Consider the following 18,842-nt stretch of genomic DNA (forward strand, 5'->3'; position numbering starts at 1 on the left):
ACATATATCTATATATTTCCAAAACATATGCACATATATATGAAATAAAACTTGTTTGAAGCGTGACTTTAGAAAGTTGAATCAGAAGACCAGATCTGCAAAATTTATAAAAAAAAACAATTTATAGAAATTACAAATCAAGAAATTTGGGAAAAAAGGCCAAAAAATCGTCACAAATAATATAATATACATTGAGTACATTAATGATTATTATTAATAATTAAATTAAATTAAATTCATACAGAAATAAATACACTATAACACATGCATATATCTATATATACTATGTATATCTCACATAAAATTATATAGTACATAAATTAAAAGACCTAACATTAAGGATATAATTTCACATGCATCTTAACAATTACATGTTGAAAAATATGTTTTGAATGTTGAAAAATAATTGTTGAATATTTCAATGTTGAAAATAAAAGTTGTAAATATTGAAAATTAGTGTGTGATGATGTATGTAATGATGAATTTATTTTTAAATTATTTGTAAAGAAATTCTATAAATAGATCTCCAATTTGTGAATAAAATCACAATTGAACTGAGAGAAAAATATTATAAAGTGTGTAGTTTTTAAATTTTGAGAGTTTGATATTTTTATTTTTTTACCATAAAGTTTTATTTTTTAATAACACGTTATCAACACGAGCTCTAAAAATCCTCCATATTTTTTCTAAACTCTAAAATAGAAGAAAAAAGTAACAAAAATAATAATATTTATTTTACTGTTTATTTATTTATTGTGTATATATTTAATATATAATATGATATTATTATATAACAAAGATCAGAAATAATAAAAATAAATTTTTCAGAAAACTTGTTATAAATCCTGGAAGGATGTTAAGACGACATCTCACACTCCCTGTAAAGGATACGACAAGTATAAGAGCCTATAAAGTTTTTAAACAAAATACCTTATGATACATCATTAAATAATGTTATATGTTATACATAATTATTTAAACCTGAATAATATTATATACATCATATTATTACCATAAAATTATACAAATACATACATTTTTTTTTACACCAACGGTCATAACGGTAACAAAACAGCTAGTTTTTGTCCTATAAATATGATCTCACAAACACATTCAATGTAATGACCCGAATCTTTGTTTTCAATTAAGTATTAATTAAGAGATAATGATTTGCTAATTAAGTATTATTAAGGAATTGATAATCCGGGATTAAGCTGTTGGTATCCACCGAATTTAAAAAAAAATGGATAATCCGATCTATCTCTGATTACATTATCTCGAGAAATCCAACTAGATCAATGAGGTTCTGACACGTGGCAGATAAGATTGTTTCGGATTTTGTGAACTAGTCCAGTTTCAGCCTATAAATGGAAGCCGATTCTTTTGTTTCCTTCACCGCATTTCTTCAGAGAGAGAGTTCTAGTTATCCTTAGGTTTTCTAGCCAGTATCGAGGGCACTTTGGTGTCGAGAAGTTTCGGAGCTAGTATCGACTCGAGGAGGGGTCGGTGAACTGAGATCGAGACATCATCAGCGGGCTAACGACGGACGCAGGTATAACCCTAAATCCTTAGATAGTGATTTAAGGATCATTAGGGAGATCTTTGTAGCATGTTTGATCTGGTTTGTTAGTGATTTCTTTATGTTGGTATTGTCTAGGTTCAGAGCTTTCTGTCAGATTGTTTTAGTGAGGTACGTGATGTACTGACTGAGATATCCAAGCGTAGTATACACACTTATATGCTGCATATTTATCTGTTGCATGATACATGTTTTACTGCTTTGGCATATTATGCATGACATATCATGTTGAGCCTGATATCGTTTGAGATATACCTCGTTTGTTGGGGCCGCTCAGCCCTATTCTGTATTGTGGACGATGGGGCATCGAGAGCTACAGTGTCCGACGGGACCCGCGGGCTCTGATGACCTGGACATTGCAGGTCCACGTCTTGATGATGAGTGTGGGAGCCAAAACATGCCTAGGGCAGATCAGAGACTACACACTCAGGCGCCTCTAGACTGAGCATGAGATTCTTGACTTGATCCTTGATATCCGAGCATATTGCATTTTGCATGCATCATATCAGTTTGTATACTCGTACATTCTCGTATTGGGCGATTGTCGCTCACGTCCTTGTTTTCATCTTGGGCACCCCATTCCACGGGGCAGGTCTTAGGTTGGACGGTTCGGACGACCAGGGCAGTGGCTAGAGCAGTTGGGTTTCGGTGGTGATCCAGTGGAGGTTTCCTGTGGTTTACTGTATTTTCGTTCAGGGTTATGTTTTGTATTTGTTATGGTTGTATTAACGTTTAAGACTGCTGTTATTGTTTTGTTTCCATTTGGGTTGTAAGATGATTAAGTATTTGGTTTCCGCTGTTTAATTGTTGGCATTAAGTTTAATGTTGCATGTTTATTAGTCTGTTTAGTAGTGGCTCGAGTAAGGGCGCTACATTTGGTGGTATCAGAGCATGCAAAGATTTTTGGGACATTTGTAATTTTGTTTTGAGGATTTAGAGGTTGATTTTAGTTTCCTTTCAGATGTCAGGAGATGGAAGCAGTCACGGTAGTGTGGGACATGGCCGTTATGGCGACGATGAGGCTGGCCGAGAACATCGTCGTAGAGATCGTGACGGAAGGCGTCACCGAGATCATGATGAAAGGAGACGTAGGAACCGTGTCAACATTATGGATTTCATGAAGATTGGACCTCCACCGTTGACCGGAGATGAGAATGCTGATGTTGCTGAAGCTTGGGTTGATATCATGGAGCAGTGTTTTCGAGTGTTGCACTATGACGAGGATGAGAAGATGGAGGTAGCTGATTTCATGATCCAAGGAAAAGCTCGGAAATGGTGGAAACCTGTTTCTGCCATTCTAGTTCAGCAGCATGGGCGGATTCGTTGGGAACATTTCCGTCAGGCCTTCATCAATCATCACTTTCCGCCAGCTCTTCGCCAGGCGAAGGAGATGGAACTGTTGACCATTAAGCAAGGAGATTCGAACATTGAGGATTATCAGAAGCGTTTTACGGATCTGTTGCCGTATGCTCCTCACATCAGTGAGAATTCTGCAGCAAAATATTCTCACTTTTTGAATGGTTTGAACCAGGAGATTTTTGATCGGGTTTCTGTCTGTGATGATCCTACTTCGTACGAAGGATTAGTGAATCGTTGTCGTCAAGCCGAGATCAGTATTGCTAGGAGGAAGGCTATGCAAGCTAGCAAAAGTTCTAGTTCGTTGGGACCAAGGGGTCAGTCTTTCAAGAAGTCTGCATCTTCTTCTTCTTCCGGTTCTGGAGGGGTGCACAGCTTTGGTAGGAAAAAGATGCAATGTGGCCACTGCGGAGGCAATCACCCGACGGAGAATTGTCGAAGAGCAACAGGTGCATGTTTCAATTGTGGTGGTTTTGGTCACATGAAGAGGGATTGCCCTAATTTGGAGAATCAGAGTGGAGGCGGAGGTTCTATGACAGGGTCTTATAGTGGAAAACAGTCTGAGGCCACTGTTCAACAGAAAGGTTTTCCTGCTCAAGGTTCTCGTCGTGGAGGAATATCGCAAGGATCTCAGCAACGCCCACGAGTTCAGGGGCAAGTGTTTGCCTTAAACCAAGAGCAAGCTGAGGAGCATAACGAGAGAGTCATTGCGGGTAATTTTCTTTTATGTGGTATTCCTGCATATGTATTGATTGACACTGGGGCATCGCATTCATTCATAGCATCAATGTTTGTTAAGAAGCATAAAATACCCTACGTGTCATTAGATGTTTTGTTGTCGGTGTCTACACCGATGGGACAAGAGGTTTTAGCTAAGCGACTTGTAGTAGACTGTTTGCTAGAGTTTGAAGGAAATTACTTGTCTGCCAATTTGATGATATTGGCTATGGAAGATTTCGATTGTATTATGGGAATCGACCTATTGACTAAGTATAGAGAGACGGTAGATTGTTATCAACGTCTCGTTCAGTTTCGTCCAGAAAGAGACGAGAATTGGTTCTTCTTTGGTGAGGGAGCTCGACCTCCAATGCCAGTAGTGTCTGCTGTAAAGGCACAACGGGCTTTAGTAAAAGGAGGAGAAGGATACCTCATTTATGCTATTGACGTATCGAAGGATGTAATCGATGTGAAGAACATTCCAGTTGTCGATGAATTTCCTGATGTTTTCCCCGATGAAATTCCTGGATTTCCTCCAGAGAGGGAAGTGGAAGCGGAGATAGAGTTGGTACCAGGAACCGCACCTATCTCCAGAGCGCCTTATAGATTGGCACCAACAGAGATGAAAGAGTTGAAACAACAGTTGCAAGATCTTCTGGACAAAGGGTACATTAGACCCAGTGTGTCTCCTTGGGGAGCACCAGTGTTGTTCGTTAAAAAGAAGGATGGGTCTATGCGGCTTTGCATAGATTATCGACAGTTGAACCGAGTAACAGTCAAGAATAAATATCCGTTACCACGGATTGATGATTTGTTTGATCAACTGCAAGGGACTTCAGTGTACTCGAAGATCGATTTACGGTCTGGATATCATCAACTTCGAGTTCATCAACGTGATATCCCTAAGACTGCATTTCGAACAAGGTATGGGCATTACGAGTTTCTAGTGATGCCGTTTGGTTTGACGAATGCTCCAGCAGTATTTATGGATTTGATGAACCGAGTATTCCAGGAGTATCTTGACAAGTTTGTCATTGTCTTTATTGATGACATACTGGTATACTCTCGTAGCCTTGAAGAGCATGCACAACATTTAAGGATTGTGTTCCTAACCTTAAGGAATCACCAACTGTATGCTAAGTTGAACAAGTGCGAGTTTTGGCTCGACAGAGTTGTCTTCTTGGGACATGTTATATCCAAAGATGGGATATCAGTGGATCCTAGCAAGATCGAAGTAGTGTTGAGTTGGGCACGACCGGAATCAGCTCAAGAGATAAGAAGTTTTCTAGGTTTGGCAGGTTATTACCGGAGATTCATTTCAGGATTTTCTCAGATTGCCAAACCATTGACTCAACTGACGTGTAAGAATGTGCAGTTCGAATGGACTCATGATTGTGAAAATAGTTTCAATGAACTGCGTCAACGTCTGACAACTGCACCAGTTTTAGCTCTGCCATCTGGATCAGGAGGGTACATTGTGTACACTGATGCATCACTTCAAGGACTTGGGTGCGTTTTAACCCAGAATGGTCATGTGATTGCATATGCATCCAGACAGTTGAAGAAGCATGAAGAGAATTATCCAGTTCATGATCTGGAATTGGCAGCGATTGTGTTTGCTTTGAAGATTTGGCGACATTATCTCTACGGAGAGAGATTTGAGATTTTTACGGATCACAAGAGTTTGAAGTATATCTTCACTCAAGCAGAGTTGAATATGCGCCAAAGAAGATGGATGGATTTGTTAAAGGATTATGATTGCGAAATCAAGTATCATCCAGGATCAGCAAATCTTACAGCTGATGCTCTTAGTCGCAAGGTGAGATTATCTGCACTTCAGACAAGTTTCATATCAAGTGTAATCCAAGATTGTTGTTCTCTGGGATTTCACTTCCGTCATAAGAAAGGAATGGAACACATTCGAGTATCGAGCATTTTATCTGAACCGATGTTGTATGCCAAAATCATAGAAGCTCAGTTTTCTGATCCGAAGGTGGAAAAGTTAGCAAGGTGGAAAAGTTAGCAAGGTTAGCTAACGGAGACAACACATCTGGCTTTGCGTTCCAAACAGATGGAACCTTGTGTCTGTCAGGAAGAATCGTAGTTCCAGAAGATTCTAAATTGAGAGACGAGATTCTATCTCAAGCTCATAGGAGTAAGTTGAGTATCCACCCTGGAAGCATGAAAATGTATAAGGATTTGAAGACCAAGTTTTGGTGGAAAGGTATGAAGAGAAGTGTTTACCAGTTTGTAGCCAAGTGTTTAGTTTGTCAGCAAGTGAAAGCTGAACATCGACGACCAGGAGGATTACTTCAGAATCTTCCTATCCCTGAGTGGAAGTGGGAGCATGTAACGATGGATTTTGTCACCCACTTGCCGATGTCTTCTAAGAATTGTGATGCAATTTGGGTTGTTGTGGACCGACTGACTAAGTCAGCACATTTCATTCCATATAGTCGGGAATATAGTTTCGATCGCATGGCAAGACTATACATCCAAGAGGTTCTTAAATATCATGGTGTGCCAACAAGTATAGTCAGTTATAGAGATCCACGCTTTACCTCAAGGTTCTGGGGAAGTTTTCAAAAAGCGTTGGGAACGACATTGAGTCTGAGTACTGCCTATCATCCAGAGACCGATGGTCAGTCTGAGAGGACTATTCAGACACTCGAGGACATGTTGCGTGCTTGTGCTTTGGATTTTGGACCAGCATGGCATGATCATCTGCCGCTTGTAGAGTTTGCATATAACAATAGCTATCACAGCAGCATTGGTATGGCTCCGTTCGAAGCTTTGTATGGTAGACGTTGTCGTACTCCTTTGTTTTGGGACGAAGTAGGAGAACGACAAGTGCAAGGACCTGAATTAGTGCAGCAAGCGATTGATGTAGTGGAATTGATCAAGAAGAAGATTAAAACTGCACAAGATCGTCAATCGAGTTACGCGAATACCAAGCGTAGACCTCTACAGTTTCAGTCAGGGGAAAAAGTTTTCCTTAAAGTTTCACCGTTCCGCAGGGTGATGAGATTTGGACTCAAAGGAAAATTAGCCCCAAGATTCATCGGACCTTTTGAGATCTTGGAATGTGTTGGAAATTTGGCGTATCGATTGGCTTTACCGCCGTATCTGTCCAGCATTCATAATGTCTTTCATGTATCGTTGCTACGACGATATGTAGCAGATGAGTCGCACGTTCTTAGTCCGACAGATGTTCAACTTGAAGAAGACTTGACTTATGTCGAGCAGCCGCTTTTAATCCTGGGTAGGAAAGAGAAGAAGCTCAGAAACAAGACCATTCCACTTGTTCTAGTGCAATGGCAACGCCGAGGTACTGCAGAAGCGACTTGGGAGTTAGAGAGTCGTATGCGCTCAGAGTATCCTCATTTGTTTTGAGTTGTATTTTATTCAGTTGTATTGTACTTCAGTTTTGATTTCGAGGACGAAATCTTTGTAAGGAGGGGAGGATGTAATGACCCGAATCTTTGTTTTCAATTAAGTATTAATTAAGAGATAATGATTTGCTAATTAAGTATTATTAAGGAATTGATAATCCGGGATTAAGCTGTTGGTATCCACCGAATTTAAAAAAAAAATGGATAATCCGATCTATCTCTGATTACATTATCTCGAGAAATCCAACTAGACCAATGAGGTTCTGACACGTGGCAGATAAGATTGTTTCGGATTTTGTGAACTAGTCCAGTTTCAGCCTATAAATGGAAGCCGATTCTTTTGTTTCCTTCACCGCATTTCTTCAGAGAGAGAGTTCTAGTTATCCTTAGGTTTTCTAGCCAGTATCGAGGGCACTTTGGTGTCGAGAAGTTTCGGAGCTAGTATCGACTCGAGGAGGGGTCGGTGAACTGAGATCGAGACATCATCAGCGGGCTAACGACGGACGCAGGTATAACCCTAAATCCTTAGATAGTGATTTAAGGATCATTAGGGAGATCTTTGTAGCATGTTTGATCTGGTTTGTTAGTGATTTCTTTATGTTGGTATTGTCTAGGTTCAGAGCTTTCTGTCAGATTGTTTTAGTGAGGTACGTGATGTACTGACTGAGATATCCAAGCGTAGTATACACACTTATATGCTGCATATTTATCTGTTGCATGATACATGTTTTACTGCTTTGGCATATTATGCATGACATATCATGTTGAGCCTGATATCGTTTGAGATATACCTCGTTTGTTGGGGCCGCTCAGCCCTATTCTGTATTGTGGACGATGGGGCATCGAGAGCTACAGTGTCCGACGGGACCCGCGGGCTCTGATGACCTGGACATTGCAGGTCCACGTCTTGATGATGAGTGTGGGAGCCAAAACATGCCTAGGGCAGATCAGAGACTACACACTCAGGCGCCTCTAGACTGAGCATGAGATTCTTGACTTGATCCTTGATATCCGAGCATATTGCATTTTGCATGCATCATATCAGTTTGTATACTCGTACATTCTCGTATTGGGCGATTGTCGCTCACGTCCTTGTTTTCATCTTGGGCACCCCATTCCACGGGGCAGGTCTTAGGTTGGACGGTTCGGACGACCAGGGCAGTGGCTAGAGCAGTTGGGTTTCGGTGGTGATCCAGTGGAGGTTTCCTGTGGTTTACTGTATTTTCGTTCAGGGTTATGTTTTGTATTTGTTATGGTTGTATTAACGTTTAAGACTGCTGTTATTGTTTTGTTTCCATTTGGGTTGTAAGATGATTAAGTATTTGGTTTCCGCTGTTTAATTGTTGGCATTAAGTTTAATGTTGCATGTTTATTAGTCTGTTTAGTAGTGGCTCGAGTAAGGGCGCTACATTCAATCACTCCAACTTTCTCTTCTTCTCTAAACAATTATTCTTCATCAAATTTTCGAAGGAAAAAAAAATGGCTTTCTCAAGGTTATTTTTAATTATTTTGGTTATCATACTCACGAGTCTTGTATTTATCGGAAAATATCATCCTCGTGTGTTTTCTTTATTTTTACGAATTCTTGTACTTGTTTTTTATTCATTACTTTGTATTGCAATATTCATTAACTAATAAAATGCATCGTAATTTTTTTTAGTACCACCATGTCAAACTTGGCAACACTCGAATTCATTGCTCTTGATATTACGGAGAAAAATTATATGTCATGAACTCTCGATGTACAAATGCATCTTGAGTCATTGGGTCTAAATGAGACCATAAAATAAAATGACATATCCAAATCACAAGAAAAGGCAAAAGCCATGATATTTTTGCGTCGATATCTCGATGATGGATTAAAATATAAATATCTAATTGAAAAAGATCCAATGCCTTTGTGGAAGTGATTAAAAGAAATATTCGAACATATAAGAGAATTTATACTTCCGACCGCCTGAGATGAATGAAATACGTTGAGATTCCAAGATTTTAAGAAAGTTAATGATTACAACTCGGCGATATATCGAATAATCTCACAATTGAAATTTTGTGGACACGAGATTACTGAATTGGAAATGCTTGGAAAAACATTTTTCACTTTTCACGCATCGAATATAACTCTACAAAAACAATATAGAGTGCCTGGATTTTCGAGATATTCTGAACTTATCGCATGTCTCTTTGTGGTGGAAAAGAATAACGAGCTGTTAATGAGAAATCATCAGCACGACCCACTGGTTCAACGGTATTTCTTGAAGTGAATGTCGTAAGCAAAAATGAATTTAAATATGGAAATTAAAATCAAAGTTATAGGAAAGATTTTGGTCAAAGATGAAATCGAGGTCGTGGACGTGGACGTGGTCGTGGTCGTGGACGCGGTCGTCGTTCTGAAAATAATCGAGATAGTTACTTCTATAACTTATCTTAAAAGAGCGTCCCAAACCATCCACTGAAAAGGCATAATGAGAATATGAGTATTAATGAGAATCACTCCAAAAGATTTGAAAGTTCTTGTTTTAGATGTGGTACTCCAGGACATTGGACCCGTATTTGTCGAGCCCCTGAGCACCTTTATAAACTTTATAAAGAATTAATAAAGGGGAAAAAAAAGAGATCAACTTTACTGAACAAGTGAACTTTTGAGTGATTCAACCATTTTGATGATGGAGATTTTCTGATTGATTTCTCGGACAATGATCAATTTGCTAGTGGGATAAATATGTAAAATATTTTATTTTTGTATGTACTCGTATGATAATGTTGTGTTATGTTTTTACATATGTATTGTATTGTATTTTATTTTTATAAATGTATTGTCAGTAATATTTCATTGCATATTTTTTTTGAAGTTCAAATATGAAAAATGCTAGGAACAAAGCTGAAGTTTGTATACTTGATAGTGGTACAACGTACACTATTTTCCAAGATAAAAGATATATCTTGGAACTAAAACCAACAAAAACAATGGTGAATACAATATCAGGTCATGTAGACTTAATTAAAGATTGTGGTAAAGCACAATTTTTGTTACCTAATGATACAAAAATTTTGATCAATGATTTTTTGTATTCATCACAATCGAAAAGAATTTTGTTGAGTTTTGATGATATATATTCCCATGGGTATGATACTCAAACAATGAATGAAGAGAATGCGAAATATATGTGGCTTACCACATATAAATCAGAAAAGAAATATGTGACTGAAAAACTACCAATGCTCCTACTGGATTGCATTATACACATATAAGTCCATTGAATCAAACATGGTAGTTGATAATTCTTCAATATTAACCAATTGACATGATCGATTAAAACATCCTAGTCCAATAATGATGCGAAGAGTCATAGAAAATACACATGGTCATCCACTGAAAGACCAGAAGATTTTTTAGAATAATAAGTTTCAATATAAAGCATGTTCTCTTGAAAAACTTAGTATATGACTATCACTAGCCAAAATCGAAACTGAATCACCAATGTTTCTTGAACGTATTTAGGGTGATATTTGTGGACCAATTCATCCACCATGTGGACCATTTAGATACTTTATGATATTGATTGATGCATACAGCAGATGGTCACACGTATTTTTATTGTCAACTCGAAATGTTGCATTTGCAAGATTACTTGCTTAAATAATAAAATTGAGGAATCAATTTCCCGATTATACAATCAAGAAAATTAAACTTGATAATGCTGGTGAATTTACTTCCCAGACTTTCAATGATTATTGTATGTCTATGGGAATCACTGTTGAGCATCATGTTGCTCATGTGCATAAATAGAATGGATTGGCTGAATCATTGATTAAACATCTGCAACTGATTGCTAGACCAATGATTATGAAAAAAAATCTACCTATTTCTATGTGGAGACATGCAATTTTACATGCTGCTACATTAATTCGCATCAGACCAAGTGCATATCATAAATACTCCCCATTGCAGCTTGTATTTGGTAAAGAACAGACATTTCTCATCTGAGAATTTTTGGATGTATGGTGTATGTGGCTATTGCACCACCTCAACGAAAGAAAATGAGACTTCAAAGAAAGATTGGAATTTATATAGGTTATGATAGTCCATCAATCATTCGATATCTTGAACCTCAGACAGGCGACGTGTTCACTGCACGTTTTGCTGATTGTCATTTTAATGAGGAAATCTTCCCAATGTTAGGATGAGAAAAGAAACATACCGAAAAAGAAATTACATGGTATGTATCATCATTGTTACATCTGGATCCAAGAACAAAATAATGTGAAAAATATGTACAACAAATTGTGCACTTGCAAATAATAACAAATCAAATACCAGATGCATTTACAGATGCAAAAGGGGTAACTAAATTATATACATTGCCGTAAATGTTCCTGCTCGAATTGAAATTCCAAAGAAACAAATTGAAAAAACTCATGATGTCATTAAACTCTTGAAGCATGGAAGGCCAGTCGGTTCCAAGGATAAAAATTCTCGAGAAATAAAATTCATAGAGAAACACGATGACCACAAAATAGAGAATGATGTTCCTGAAGAAACACATGATGATAACAAAATAGAGAATGATGTTCCTGAAGAAACACATGATGGTGAAAATATTCTGTCAGAACCACAAACTGACGAGAATCGTGAAATCTCTATCAATTATATTAATATTGGAAAAATATGGAACCGAAAAGATATAGAAGAAATTGATGATAAATTTTCTTATAATGTGGCAATCGACATCATAAATGATAATGAAGATCATGAACCAAAATCTTTTGGTGAATGTAAAAATTGGCATGATTGGATAAAATGGAAAGATGACATCCAGGTTGAATTGGATTCGCTAAATAAACGTAATATTTTTGGACCTATAGTACTTACACCTGAAGGTGTAAAACCGGTTGGATACAAATGGGTTTTTATTTGAAAGCGAAATAAGAAAAATGAAATGGTAAGATACAAAGCTCGACTTGTTGCACAAGGTTTTTCTCAAAAACATGGAATTGATTATGGATAAACTTATTCTCCTGTGATGGATGCAATCACGTTTCGCTATTTGATTAGCTTGGCGGTATCTGAAAATTTAGAAATGTATCTTATGGATGTTGTTACAGTTTACTTATATGAATCACTTGATAGTAATATAAATATATGAAAATCTGATAGGATCGGTTGTCGTAACAAGAGTGTTTAGAAGGGGGGGGGGGGGGGGGGGGTTGAATAAACACTCACACTAAAAATTTGTTCTTTAACGATACTTGAGTTCAGTTTAGTGACAAACTGAATCTCGGAATCTTGTTGGTCAATAACAATCAGTTAAACTGGAGTAGTTGCGGAAAGTAACTGACTGAGAGATAGAATACGAAACTGAAAGAAATATGCAAGAGTTGTTTCTGGATGTTCGGAGAATTTAATTACTCCTACGTCACCCCTTCTATCACAAGGATAGGATTTTCCCTAAAATACTTTGATCAAGTACAACACTTGTACAGACCCACTTCAGTTTGGACTTACAACTGCCAAAACTGAAACTCTTAGTTCTACACAATATTATCAGTACGTAACTGATATTAGCACAATTGAATCTAACAGCTTTTAGAGAGTGCTAACAAGCTTAGATTGTAGCCTTGATTGCTACAAGTAATTCAAATGAAAGTGAGCTAAGATTTTGACAGAGTAACAGCAAGCTTAAGATTGAGTAATCGTCTCCCCACTTCTTCTGCTGTTCTTCAGTCATATTTATACTTCTCTTTCAACGGTCACTTCGATATAAATTTGAATTCTAGTATCCGTTGATTGCCACTTCATAATTTGTTGGGCAATGTTCTCTTCATTGATTGTCATACGGCGTCTTAATTGCAATAGCCGAAATACGTTGTTCTATGCTGTAATGATTGAGGTGTGGCTTTCCATATTCATTTGCTGTTTACTATGTCCTTTTGTCGGTTGATTGTTCTTTCCCGAGAACCATTCAGTTGAGATATGTTTGCGGCTGAGTATATTAACTGATCGGTTTCCATCTGATCAGTTTTCTTCATTTGTTCAGCTGCTTTCAGTTGTTAAATGTTCAGTTGTCTCATAGTTCAGTTAATTTCTTCAGTTTGTCAAACTCCGAAATTTGGTTTCCAACAATTTCCCCCTTTTTGGTGTTTGACAAAACTAAGCATATATTAACTGAAGGATTGAAATTTTATAGACTGCTTCTTAACAGAAACTGTCTCAAAATAAACTGCTAAATCTGAGTCATACTACACTTCCCCCTTTTTGTCAAACTGAGCCATGTGAAGAGATAATTGTCGAACTTCAGTAGATAAGATGCCGACATCGGTTGAAATACTGGGGATGCCAGTAAGAACTGAGGTTTGCAGTGAGTCTATTTTGTTTGCAACATATGTTTCTAGTCTTTCAACTCGTTGGTTGATCACATCTTGAGCAACGAAAAGAGCAGCAGTTGTTGCTTTGTTCGGCTTGTGTTCTATGGCAACTGAAAGTTCAGTTACAACTTCTTGAATATTCTTCAGCTTTGCAAAAACAAAATCTTCGGATCCATTCAGCTTTACAGAATGATAGTATTGGGTCGACTGAATGGATTTGATGGCATCCATTATTTGATTCATATTTGTCTTGATGGTATTGATTTCATTGAACAGTGCTTCTGAATTTGAGATTTCAGGAGACATGACTCCTATATCTTCCTGATCTGGCACTTGTTCTGGAGGAGTGAAAATTATCATAGTGCGATCAACTGTCTCTTCTTGACCTTGAGATGAAGAAGGTTGCTTCTGAGCATCAGAAACACTTTGTTCTATAATAACAGGGTTATATGTGGGAACTGCTGTTGAAGAGTCATGGCCTTGTTCTTCTGTTTGATCAACAGCTGAAACTTGGGGGGGTTCTTTAGTTTGAAGGTTTCCAACATTAGGCAATTGCTCTTCCACAGATTTAGTGAGTGTTTCCTCTTGGTTCTGAGTGAGCACTTCAGTTTCAGATGTTACTTGCTGAACTGTTTCTGGATCAACAAAAAATTGAGTTGGTTCTGCATTATCAGAGAATTGAATATGTTCTTCAGCAATAAAATTTTGAACTGGGTCTTCAGATGTAACCAGAACTTCTTGTTCTTTTTGTTCAGTCAGAGGATCAACTGATTCAAGATTATGTGCTTCAGTTTGAGCTTCCTGAGCAACTGACTGAATGATTCCATCGATATTGGCGAAGGTAAGTTCAGTCTCAGAGTACAGATGTTGATCCCCGGCTGTTGTTTGTGGAACCTCCTGGGCTGATTTTTCAGCAATGAGTTCTTTAGAAGATTCATTCTTCTGAGGTGATGAAGATTTGAATTCCTCTGTTCCTGAAGATTTTTCTGGAAAAACAAGTTCTTGATCTTGTTCCCAAAACCTTATTTCCCTTTGTAGACCACTAAGATCTGCATCCAGTTGAGTGAACACAACTCTATCTTGATATGCAGTTGGCCCTGTGGGGTTGTAGTTTTCTTTCAACTGTCTAACCATCTTAGTCAGTTGATTAGCCCGTATTTGATCAAAGAAATACTGTCTCCTTTCCAGTGCTTGAATAATGGTAGCAGCTTTAACTACCCTCAAAACTATCTTTTCTAGTTTAATAAACATCTTCAATTTGGATTTGTGCTTCAGTTTCTTGGCAAAAGTTTCGATCCTGAAGCTTTTCCAACGGTCAAAGGCTGTGAGTTTTGATGTGGCAAATGTATTTACCTCTTCCCAAATTAGATCGATATGAGTTTGAATGGAGTGAGATGGCCTTGGTTCCTCCTCAAGCTTGCCTTTTCCCTTCTCCGTGGTTAGAATATGAGGAATTTGTAAACCAGATTTTGTAGACTCCGCTGGTTCCTTCAATGTGACGCCTTTTGCTCTAGCTTGAGGTAAAATAATGGGTTGATTTACACGAGTGAAGGGAGCTTTTACTCGTGGGTATCTTTTCAGTTGGAATTGTATCATCAGGAGGGATGACCTGCAATGGAATAGCCTGAATAGGTTTTTCAGCAGCTGACTGAGACAGTTTCTCAATAATGGTTGGTTCCACTGCTGATATTGTGGGGACCCGGACGCTAATCAAGTTCTTAATCATCATTAGGACTAATTAATCCATTATAAAACAGGGTCTAAATTTTTTTTTTAAAATGCGGAACGTAGTGAAATCAAACTAATATACAACTCAGTATAAAATAAAGTACATGTCCTGTACCGTCTACAAACCAGTAAAACTAAGGTACAACATCTATATATCAAGTGTCACACCCTATATACATCAAAGTCCGAAGTCTCCACTCTATCACAATCTCTCCTCATCTCCTGGACCCTGATCCTGTCCCACCTATTGTCATGTACACATATAGACAAGAAAACAACCGGATAACTCCGGTGAGAATAAATCCCAGTATAAATCAACGAAACATGCAATCATATAAACAAATATAAAGCATGTAATCAGGTAACAAATATAAGTATCAAAATCTGATACATAAACAATCATTCAGACTAGACTCAATCCTAGTCTAGGGATCCCGGTTTCCAAATTTGGTGTTCCTATATCGAATTCCGTAATAGAAGGAACTATGTTCCTATTACTCGATATAACCAAATATGGTGTTCCTATATCGAATTCCGTAATAGAAGAATTCCAATCCTAATTACTCGATATAACCAACATCCGGTGTCCTGACCTATCCGTCATGGACTGTAGCTCTATCGCTAATATCATTATCTTGAGACATCGTGCAATGTTCCCGTGGCGATTCCACCACTATCAAGAACTTCTGTCACAAGATTACTCATCTGATACCTGCTATCTATAATTCAAGAAAACAAGTACATCAGTCAAATCAATGCAATAAAGTAAAGTATGTGATTTAGGGAAACTCAAGTCTAAACCGACTCAAGTCGATCTCCCAGTACCACATTGACTTATACCTTTCTTTCGTCGGTTCTGGCTCAGTCGAAGTCCTGAATTCACAGTCTGTCTGGCAATGACAATATCAATAATCTCATGTCAATATACCTTTCAAATCAATAACAATCTGATCAATCTTGATTTAATTCAAAATCAACAGCATAACGGTAAAATTTCAATATTCCCGTCACTACAAAATCCTCAGATCACAGTTACAATCCATAACTCATATCCAATACAATCCGTAATTCAACCGTAAATCCACTCTGTCCGGAATAAATCAATATATCCTAAAAATTCATAACAATTCCATAATCAGTCCGTTTCTTAATCTGACTTCGATTCTATGATTTCTAATACGTCAAGAACAACATATATGAGTTCCGTTCAATTCTGACAATATCATAATTCTAAAACATGTCAAAACGTAGTAAAACTTACTTCCAGTCGTAGCCTGCGTTGATAGGAACTCGGTACCGAAGTCGGATTTAAAATCTAACGGACGGATTTCTCACGAATCGAATTCTAGAATCAAAGAACAACAGTTTCCTCTGAATTTCCGTTTTTCCTTCAAAGATTTACGTTTTTATCTTATATATATACATATATTTCAATGCATGCACGGCAAGTGGCTCATTCTTCCCGAAACACGTCGCACCGCGGGTGCGCTCCATGTTCTACCGCGGGTGCGCTCATGCTTCGGCAGCAATTCCATTTTCTAAATTCCACGACCGCGGGTGCGGTCTTGTTCGCACCGCGGGTGCGGTCTTGTTCTCACCGCGGGTGCGGTCTCAGTTTTCCAAAAATTGCTACCCTACTGGACATGCACCGCGGGTGCGGTGTCTTCCTGAGCGCGGGTGCGGTGTTGCTTCGACAACACATGCTGAAATTCAAAATAAATTGCCGCACATTCTCTTAAATCGTGTCTCAGTTGGCCCTTTCGTAATCATGTTAAATTATAAGTCAATAATCCTTTATTAACAATGATTAATTCTCGGGCATTACATTTCTCCCCCCCCCAAGATACGATTTCGTCCTCGAAATCACAGGCATCTCAATTGTATCAATAAGGAGTATATACAGAAACTGTACAAGAAATGTCATAAACTTTTACATCAGTGAAACAATGCTAGGAATTCTTGTCTCATATCAGATTCAGTCTCCCATGTGGCTTCTTCAACACCATGACGAGTCCATTGAACTTTCACAAGAGGAATCATCTTTGTCCTGAGCTGTTTTTCTTTATGATCGATAATCCTAATCGGTTTCTCGACATAACTCAATGTCTCATCCAGCTCGGTCTCGTCTGGTTGAATCACATGAGAATCATCAGGGAGATATTTCCTCAGCATCGATATATGAAAGACATCATGTATTCCAGATAATGAAGGCGGCAAGGCGAGTCGATAGGCTCGATCTCCTATCTTTTCTAGAATTTCATAAGGACCCACATATCTTGGAGACAATTTCCCTTTCTTGCCAAATCGGACAACACCTCTGAAGGGAGAAATCTTCAGGAATACTCGGTCTCCTACCTCAAATACCAACGGTCGTCTTCTGAGGTTGGCATATTTGGCTTGTCGGTCCTGAGCTGCCTTCATTTTCTTCTGAATTAATTTAACTTTCTCGGTCATATCTCTGATCATATCCGGTCCAGTCTCAGGAACTTCAGAGATATCATCCCAATAAAGAGGGGATCTGCATTTTTTTCCGTACCACGCTTCGAATGGAGCCATCTCAATACTCGTCTGATAGCTGTTGTTGTACGAAAATTCACATAGTGGCAATGCATCTTGCCAGTTAGTGCTAAAATCCAGCACTATAGCTCTCAGCATATCTTCCAATGTCTGAATCGTCCGTTCTGACTGTCCATCAGTCTGTGGATGATATGCGGTACTCAAATGTAACTTCGTACTGAGAGCTTGCTGCAAACTCTGCCAGAAGTGCGAGGTGAACCGAGGATCACGGTCTGAAACAATCGACTTCGGCACTCCGTGCAATCTAACAACTTCTTTGACATAAATATCGGCCATCTGGTCATATCTGTACGTCATTTTGTAGGGAATGAAACATGCAGATTTGGTCAATCGATCAATCACGACCCAAATTGCATCACAACCTCGGGAGGATCTCGGTAACTGCGTCACAAAATCCATGGAAATGTGATCCCATTTCCATTCAGGAATGGACAAACTCTGCAACAATCCTCTTGGTTTCTTTCTTTCAACCTTCACCTATTGGCAATTCAGACACTTGGCTACAAATTCAGTCACGTCCGATTTCATTTGTTTCCACCAATACTGTGTCTTTAAATCATTGTACATTTTCCTGCCCCCAGGATGAATGCTAAAACGACTGTTGTGCGCTTCTGACAGTATTCGCTGTATCAAATCTGAAACATTCGGCACAACAATACGATTATTCACATACAAAACACTATTCCGAACCTGATATTCCGATTGATGACCAGCTCTGACCATAGCAATCGAATTCTGTATGTTCTGATCAACCTTCTGTGCCTCCTTGATTCTCACTATCAATTCTGGTTCAGCTCGAATCGCACATAATCTCAGAGGCTGACGATCTGTTTCAAAAGCTAATCCAGACAAACAGCAGTCTTTTATCAAATTCGAAACACCCATCGTCGATAAGGATAGTGCACATACCTTTCGACTCAGCGCATCTGCTGCTGCGTTGGATTTCCCTGGATAATATTTGATTTCACAATCAAAGTCTTTCAGTAAATCCAGCCATCTCCGCTGTCTCATATTCAGCTTTGATTGCGAAAACAGATATTTCAAGCTTTTATGATCAGAATAGATTTCGAATTTCTCACCGTAGAGGTAATGTCGCCATATTTTCAAAGCAAAGACAATGGCTGCCA

General features: G+C 38.3%; 1 protein-coding gene across 1 annotated transcript; it reads left to right on the forward strand.

Moving 5' to 3' along the window:
• The first annotated feature begins 1,672 nt into the window (after positions 1 to 1,672).
• LOC140819838 (uncharacterized) lies at positions 1,673 to 8,393 on the forward strand. The gene is made up of 3 exons (XM_073180076.1): positions 1,673 to 1,690; positions 2,541 to 3,648; positions 8,173 to 8,393. Exons 2-3 carry the CDS (start codon positions 2,541 to 2,543, stop codon positions 8,211 to 8,213), a joined length of 1,149 nt encoding a protein of 382 aa, XP_073036177.1. The 5' UTR covers positions 1,673 to 1,690; the 3' UTR covers positions 8,214 to 8,393.
• The last annotated feature ends 10,449 nt before the right edge of the window (positions 8,394 to 18,842 follow it).

Source organism: Primulina eburnea, chromosome 18 (genome assembly GCF_022965805.1).
Source record: "Primulina eburnea isolate SZY01 chromosome 18, ASM2296580v1, whole genome shotgun sequence".
Classification (NCBI taxonomy): Eukaryota; Viridiplantae; Streptophyta; class Magnoliopsida; order Lamiales; family Gesneriaceae; genus Primulina; species Primulina eburnea.

Bases quoted from the DNA above. Each gene is read 5' to 3' on its own strand.
- LOC140819838 (XM_073180076.1), top strand. From the start codon at position 2,541: ATGTCAGGAGATGGAAGCAGTCACGGTAGTGTGGGACATGGCCGTTAT. The intron at 3,649-8,172 runs GTAATTTTCTTT...TCCACGGGGCAG, and splicing joins TAACGAGAGAGTCATTGCGG to GTCTTAGGTTGGACGGTTCG.